We start from the raw sequence: 8283 nt of genomic DNA, 5'->3' as shown, positions 1-8283 counted from the left end.
TGCTCACAGCTTTGTGTTTCACAAAATTAAATTTTCCAAATTACGCACATGCTGCAAGTTAAAATACCAATATCCTCTAAATATTGTCTGTTTCTTAACATGAGCCATCATTGCCTGCTGGATATAATACCAGTTTTCAAATAAGCAAAAGCCAGATAATCTCAAAATTATTTGACAAAGGTACAGCATGTAGGTTAAAACTGTGTTTCAAACAGCTGTAATCAGAGGGACTGATGATTACTGGTGACAAGCTGATGAGTAACTCCTGGATTTCAGTTAAGGATTTGATCCAATTTAAGCAGGATGGATTTCTTGAATAAAATCACTGCTGGAATTATCTGTATTCAGTCAACACCTTCAAGTTTTCACACAATCTGTTATTATTTTTGCATGAAATGTCATACTGCTAATACATCATTTCAATGACATATGGTCCATTATGTGTAGTGACCACATATGAATTCTAGCAAATGTAATAGATAGCAGCTGACAGAGTGCCTAATGCCAGAACCAAGTCCAAAACAGTGAAATAAAAAGGAAAAAAGTAACAATCCTGTAAATGGGCATATAGAAAGTCTAAATAAACAATAGTATCCAAAAGGTATTTTAGGTACTTGAAAATGTTGTGAAATCAGCTGCTCCAACACAATGAGCTCTGTGTGCAAGGGAATGATGTGCAAAGTTCATGCTGTAATCCCTTGCAAATTGTTGATACTTTATTAGAGGAATGCTTTCTTTGGTAATCTGACTAATCTATAAATGCTGTATTATAAAGACAGAGGCCTGGAGGTACAGTAGTTCTTTAATCTAGTGGCGCACAAAATGACGGGAGAGGACGTGTGGACAAAGGGCGGCCATGAAGGCTGACACTAACACAGGCGGCGGGCGTTCTGCATCTGCCCGCTGCGGAATATCTCCTGTGTTTTTAAACACGGTGTCAGGGCACGTCCTGTCGACTCGCGCAACGGCGCCGTCTCACAGACACAAGTGCGGTAACACTTCTCAGAGTGCCTTTCGCGATGAACGCTGGAGCCCGGAGGAGCAAAACAAACATTGTCCCTAATAACGTCTTCACAACTAGCTGTGGAACTTCTGGAACTTGTTTTCTGGCAGGCAGCAGCGCCTTCTGGTTTTTTTTCCAGCTTGCTTTCTCAGTTAACTTAGTCTGATGCTCTTCTTACACTAAATTCACTCACGCCCCAGCGCTGACGGGGGAAAGCCTGGCTCTGTGTTTCAGTGTGGGATTGCCTGAACTGGGGACCCAGCCTTGTGTGTCTCCCCGACTCTGCTCCACTGCAGCCACCTCTGGGAACCGGAAACTGGAGTGATGGATGTTCGGCGGCTGTGGACCTGCCGATCTGTAGTGGGGATTCTCAGATCACTCACACGTGTTGATAGGTGCTCAGTGGAAATGTGAAAAACATTCAAAAGCACAATAATATCCTTCCCAATAGGATACCCGTTGATCCCTGTTGTGCTACTTTCAAGTCACTATGTTGAACTTCTACCTTTTAGAGCAGTTGCTTCTGGGTCCGTGCTGCAGTTCCTGTAGTACAGGGTACAATTCCAGACAGGGCTTTCTTGTGGAGTTTGCATGTTCTCCCTGTGTCAGTGCAGTGTGGGCTCTCTGTCATTGCTCTCAGAGAAGGGCTGCCCAGGATAGCCAGCGTCTCTAAACAGTGGGCATGTTCTGCCCAGATGGAGTCCAGTGCAGGTGCAGGGTGTAGTCCTCCTGGGGCGCTATGCTCTGGGGGGGTTGGATTGGGATCGCTGCAGTTCTTATCGGGAATCAGTGGGTTCCCATACTGGACGGTTGGATAACACCTCACCATCCATCCAGATTGAGGATTTTAGGAATTTAGAAGCTCATAAGGAAACCCCAGAAATTAAATCTGAGGATGATTCTGAATTTTTTCTTGGAACAAAAAAAACATTTAGTACTTCTGTTACGGGATGTATGTGCTAATCCATGTGCTACGTTTTGATTCAATTTAGTAATGTGCTTGTGAAAAAAAAAACATGGACCCATATTCATGTTGTTTCCATTTTTCAATCCATTTTCTAACCACAGACCACATCACCCAGTTCAGGGTCACAGAGGAGCCAGAGCCTGTCCCAGCAAGCAATGGGCTCAGAGCAGGGTACACCCTGGACGGGACACCAGTCCACACAGGGCAGACACACACACATGCACACCAGGGCCAGTTCACCCACCAGCATGTCTTTAGTGTGTGGAAGGAAACCCACAAGAACATGAGGAGAACATGCAAACTCCACACAGACAGCACCTCAGGTCTGGAATTGAACCCAAGACCCCAGCGCTGGGAGGCAGCGGTGCTGACCACCGCACAAACGTGCTGCCCCTGTTTCATTATTACAATCATTATTTTAAAAAAGGGAAAAGGAGTTTGTGAAATAACCCAGGTGTCAGAGGCATCTCTGCCCAGGACAGCTCGTGCTCTCCATTCATGTGATGTATTTCAAGTAACACAGACGCACATCTTCTGTCATTCACTGGGGGGAGAAGCAAGACAAACAATAATATGGTACAAAAAAGTTTATTTAGGAACAGTTTTGTAAACATTTGAGGTAAATGAACATTTACATCAACTTGTTCTTACAAAATCGAATACACAAGGCACTTCTCTTCAGACAGCAGTTAAACAGGTCTGCGGTTCTTGTAAGGGGCTACTACTCCCTGCCTGGCCAGAGCAATCTGCTCTCTGCACGAGAGAGCAGGAAGGAATCGACAAGAAATCTCTGAGGAAGACTTTAGCTCCAATATGAAAGTAAATTGAAGGGCGAGCAGAAAGCTGAGGTTATTCCTATATGGAGAAGTGGATTTTATACTGATTCGTTGGGAGACAGGATACAAAGCAGACCAATGGAATATTTGCATGGAATATCTTTTGGGCTATTTTAATATCCCAACTTTCTGCTGGTGTTTCACACAAAGCTAAGATTCCCAGATTTAAACCATTTTCAACACTGTAAGCAACTTTATTATCTCCTCTACAAATTAAAACAAAAACACACTTTCTGTTGTTCCTGCACTGTCTTTAATGTGAAGAGTGGCTGTGTTTCGGTATAAGACGTTTCCTTGAAGGGTTTATCAACATTGGCAGAGTCTTGTTGCTTCTCTGTTTCTTTTCTCTCATCTACCAATATACACTTCATACAACAGTATGGTTTGCCAAAATTGTGCAAATCTTCATCTAAAAACTAAAATGTAAACTTTAAGAACCAAAATGACAAGGTAACACACTTTTTTTGTTCTTTTTTGTACATTAAAATAGGTGAAACTAAAACAGTACATGTACATCTGGAAAACTGCTCTCTTTGATCACAGTGAAAGTAGGAGTCAGTTGAGTACAACAGTTTGTATATCATTCTGTTCTTCCAATGCAAAATTCTTCCACCCACTCTGATATCAGTAACACTCAGGAAATGTGGATACATGCGTACTATATTTGGAAACTCTCTTAGCATCTGTAGTTTTCACTTGTAGCAAGACCTATTGTATAAAATATCTACCTTAAGAGTTCTTCAAAAACGTCCTTAGTATCTTGTAAACTGCCTTATTTCAGTTTCAACAGTATCAACAAAAATCTAATTAGGCTTGAACAGAAATTAAAGGCTTGTAATATTTTTTTCTAAGACTTGTTTTGTCTTGAACTTTTTTGGACTTTTTCCATACAGTATTTCTATATGGGCTTTTCCAGATAGATTTTTTTTTCCCCACACAGTAGCTCTTAGTGTAAATGAGGTAAAACTACAGATGGATATTCATATTTCTTAAGTGGTAGCAACATCAGCTAGGTCAGCCAAACGTATGTCCACAACTGTAGACAGTAGTCAGTAATAGTTAGGGATTTTAATAAATAATATAAATATCTTGAAATGAATCAAAGAGGGAAGAAGAAGGTGTGGGAGTCTTCATATTTGTATGAAACATTTTTGGCTACAGACATTGCTCATCCAGTTTATCTGATACAGTTCCTAAACAACACCTGGCCAGAAACTCAGTGCATTTTCCTTTCTGTACTGACTACTGTTAAGCATATTTCAACAATAAATTGTAAAACTTGATTTTACAATAGAGCTTTTTAGCATTGAATCTGAATAGAGGGTATTGCGTGCAATCTGTGAAAGTCTGCGATGATAATTTAATCACAGGTTGTTCTCTACATGAAGGTGAAGAGCCTGATATGACTTAGATTTTTAATGGCAGCTACAATCTGATCGTTCTAAAAAAGATCGATTTTCCAGTCAAATTTAAGAGCTGTTGTGACTAAAAACATAAACCTGCAAGTTTTAAAATGGAATAGTAAAAGTCTTTTTTTTAATAAATATATTTATATATAAGTATATTTTATAGAAAGCTTATGCTGCTTCACTAATTTGAGGATGGGTCTAGAGTCTCAGGCTTAATTTTAAGAGAGATGCCTAGATTTCCCACTGCTGAATTTGTCGTTACCCAGGCAGAATAGCACTTAGACTTGAAAACATGGCCAAAGAATAGACTCCACTAATTACTGGCTATTGGTTTTTTTTTCCGTTTATTTTTCAATGGTGTTCCAGCTTAATGATTTCACCTTTTCTTTGAAGTGCTTACAATTATGTCTGGTTCACTTTTTAAAAGTTAGCAAAAAATCCTTAAAAAAAAAACAACTTTGCAACGTTATCCAGTATTTGTGTTCTTCTTTTCACTTTTCAGCGACATTTTTGTTAAAAAACGGAAAATGTTCTAGCAGGACCTGGAACCTTTCTCCTGCGTCAGCTCGGTGCTCACGTTCATGTGACACAAAATATGACCTGCGGTTTCTGTAGATAAAATCCTATAAACAGCAGAAGCGCTACAAAAGCATATTTAATTCTTGGTTTAGCCCTGCTTCTGAAATCAAGATTAGGAGAGGATTTGTCTTGAGAACAGACTAAAAAGTCACAGAACTTCATTGAACAACATGCTTAGGTCTGACGTGAGTTCTTCAACGTCGTTTTAAGACCAAATTTACCCGCATTCTTCTACTTCTAGAAACCAAACCTAATCAATATCATTTTCAAAAAACAAGATTGTATTAATATGAATAATCTAGTGCTTATTCTTTCCATATCCAAAGAAGGCTACGAAGTCGTGGTAAGCAGTCATGCTTTTTCTCCAGGCTTTGCAATGGTTTCAGAGAACACTGAAAATAGGTATAGCCAAGAAGGTCAAATATGCTTGCTGTCCTGTTGGTGAATCAGTGAGTTGCAGCTCACGCTGACAGATGTATCCTACATTCATAAAACATGACAGAGGTATCAGAATGGAAACTGATGTGTTGTTAAAAAAATGGCCGTTTTCTGAATGTAAAGATAGACACAAGGATTGAAATGGAAAATTATATTCAGCATAGATATTTTTGCAAAGATCATTTGGATTGCGTATAAACTGTCAGGAATTTTCAAAGCAAACTTTTCCCAAGCAGAATTAACATTCCTAATTGTTGGTAACAATAGGTATTTCAATAACAGAAATGCTCCTGTTTAGGATTGTGGCACATCATTTTCTTGTTATGTGTTGGGTTTTATATCAAATAGTCCATCTAGTAGTTTTACTTTTTCAAGGCAGATCATTTCCAACTAAAGAATTTAAAGACGGATTCAAACTTGTTTTGTTATTAGGGGCTGTAAGCCATGTGTTCCAAATGCAAAGCAAACACTACTGTCTTAATCACGTAGGGGCTGAAAGTGTTCAAAATAAAACACTTTAAGACACACGAGCTTTTGGAAATGCTTCCTTACAAACCGTGTAGGATAACACCCCCCTGAAACTGAAAACTACCCTTGTGTTTTTATAAAACATACTTACATGGACCTAAATTTCTGACATGCAATGCAGGCCAAATTCAGTTCTGGACTGTTGAAACATGCAGCAGAACAAACCCTTCCTGGGATATGTGCATCCCATCCCCGTAACTCCATCATTTCTCAGCTTGCTTTAACGCAATCCAATCATTTCCTCTGATTCCAGTCAAACTAATTGCTGAATGATATGTGGACGTGATGAAAACAGGGCTGACAGTGACACCCGAATCCCGGAGGTCCAGGAGCCTGGGAAGAGCTGAAGGACGGGTGCACTGCTGTGAGTGTCTGGACTGGGAGGACTGGTGGAGCCCCACTCTGCCCTCGCTGTCTGGGAGCTGGCATGTTTCTGGGCCCCTGCACCTCGCGGGCCGCCGAGAACAACCTGTTCAGGATTCGCTACAACTCACCGATTGCACGCCAGCATTGCTGTTTAGATTCTATCGAGAGCGCCTCCCCCCCCACCCTGTTCCAGTGCCCTGCCTTACATTACCTTCTCCTCCGACGTTGTGTTCGTGTTTATAAAAACCGGCTCGCCCCGCAGGGAGGGGGGTCTAGACCGCCAGGTCGTCCGGCCGCGCTCGGCCGCTGGCCCTGCTGGCCCGGCTCAGCCGGCGGGAGTCCGCGGCGGAGGGGGGCTCGTGCATCTGGACCGTGGTGGTCGCCGGCCCCTCCCCCAGCTCGCTCTTCCCCTCGCTCGGGCTGGCGCTGCTGGCGGGCGGGTCCAGCGGGCTCTCGCTGCGAGTGCTGGCGCTGGCGCTGCCGCTGGAGGAGGCGGGCTTCCTCTCCTGAGTCTGCTGCTCCGTCGCCAGGTTGGCCCAGTTCTGCTCGGCGGCCAGCCGGTGGTTGCTGCTGTTGATGTAGAAGGAAGGCGGCTCGTCCTGGTCCTCGGGCGGGGGCTCCATCTTGAACTCCGCCGGGGAGGCCGGGGGGAAGGCGTGGGGGCCCCCCGCCGTGACGTCGGTGTAATTAGGGGGGTAGCTGAGGCCCGGGGGGGCAGTTCTCGGCGCCGGCGCCGTGGGTCCAGGCTCCGCTCGGCTGCAGCGCGGCTCGTGGTCTGGGGGGAGCTCGTTGGTCATTCCCTGCTTGAGCTTCTTCCATCCGAGGTGGTAAATCTCCAGCAGGTTCAGCAAGAGAGACACGCAAGCCACCACAAGCATGAATATGATGAAGATGGTCTTTTCCGTGGGCCTGGAGATGAAGCAGTCCACGCTGTTGGGGCAGGGCCAGCGGTCACACTTGTACAGGGGCTTCAGCTGAAAGCCGTAGAGAAAGTACTGGCCTACGATAAATCCCACTTCAAACAAGGTCTTGAAAATGATGTTGAAGACGTAGGTGCGCAGGAGGGCGCCTCGTATTCGGATCTTGCCGTGCTCATCGCGGATGGGCGGCTTGTCCTTTTTCCCGTTCTTGAAGATCAGTTCCTCCTGCAGCTTGCTGGCTTTCTGCAGCTCCTCCTCCTTCTCCTTGCGTTTCTCCTCCATGCGCACGATGTGCAGGACGTGGCCCAGGTAGATGAGGGTGGGGGTGGACACGAAGATGATCTGCAGCACCCAGAAGCGGATGTGAGAGATGGGGAACGCCTTGTCATAGCACACATTCTCGCAACCGGGCTGCTGCGTGTTGCAAGTGAAATCGGACTGTTCGTCGCCCCAGACCTCTTCCGCAGCCGCCCCCAGCACCAAGATCCTGAAGATAAAGAGCACTGTCAGCCAGACCTTGCCTATCACGGTGGAGTGTTCTTGTGCATTTTCCAACAGTCTCCCCAAAAAGCTCCAGTCACCCATTGTTTAAGACTCCTAGCCTACGGAGAAAGTACAGTCTAGAATGAATGTGGTGAAGGGGGAGAAAAAAAATAAAACAAACAAGACAATTCTGTTGCGGCACCAAACACAGAAGAGTTACAACAGCAAGAACAAAGTCTTCGGCTCCGATTGACCTGGAATCCCTAATTTAACTGGCACACAAGCGGGCAGATCGCAGATCCACGCTCATCCCCTAACAGGCTGTGTGTGTGTGGGACCAGGGGGTCAGCGCTGCCTTTCTCGAGTGAGTAGGTTTAGTCCACATTGCTTCCAGGAACGGCGGTCTCGTCTTCTTACTAAAGCAATAAGGTCGCCTAATCAGACAAAGGGCAGAGTGAAAAAAACCCACTGTCCTCTGCAACGTGTGAGCTCCCACCTGATCGCTTGGCTGGGCAGCTGGCTTGTGCTGAGCTCCACTTTTTTTTCCCCTTTTTACATATAACTGTAAAAAAAACAGCACTCAGAGAGGGAAAGACCTCAAGTGGCTGGATAAGCAGCGAACCTCCCCACAAGCACGCAGAGGTGTTTCAGTGTGATTCAACTGCTACACGTTTAAGCACTTTATACAACACTGAGAATGGTCATTCTTCAGTCACAGCCAGAACTAAGACAACGACCACAGGAAAACAAATAC

At 44.5% G+C, this 8283-nt stretch overlaps 1 protein-coding gene across 1 annotated transcript; it reads right to left on the bottom strand.

The window, feature by feature from the left end:
• Window positions 1–2544: 2544 nt before the first annotated feature.
• gja3 (gap junction protein, alpha 3) lies at window positions 2545–7631 on the bottom strand. The gene has a single exon (XM_088914778.1). The coding sequence runs from the start codon at window positions 7629–7631 to the stop codon at window positions 6399–6401; it is 1233 nt and encodes a 410-aa protein (XP_088770904.1). The 3' UTR covers window positions 2545–6398.
• Window positions 7632–8283: the final 652 nt, after the last annotated feature.

Source organism: Atractosteus spatula, chromosome 4 (assembly GCF_055471065.1).
Source record: "Atractosteus spatula isolate fAtrSpa1 chromosome 4, fAtrSpa1.hap1, whole genome shotgun sequence".
In the NCBI taxonomy this organism is placed as follows: Eukaryota; Metazoa; Chordata; class Actinopteri; order Semionotiformes; family Lepisosteidae; genus Atractosteus; species Atractosteus spatula.
Note: the sequence above shows the minus strand (reverse complement) of the source record. Positions and strands in the feature narration are given on the sequence as shown.

Bases quoted from the DNA above. Each gene is read 5' to 3' on its own strand.
- gja3 (XM_088914778.1), bottom strand. From the start codon at position 7,631: ATGGGTGACTGGAGCTTTTTGGGGAGACTGTTGGAAAATGCACAAGAA.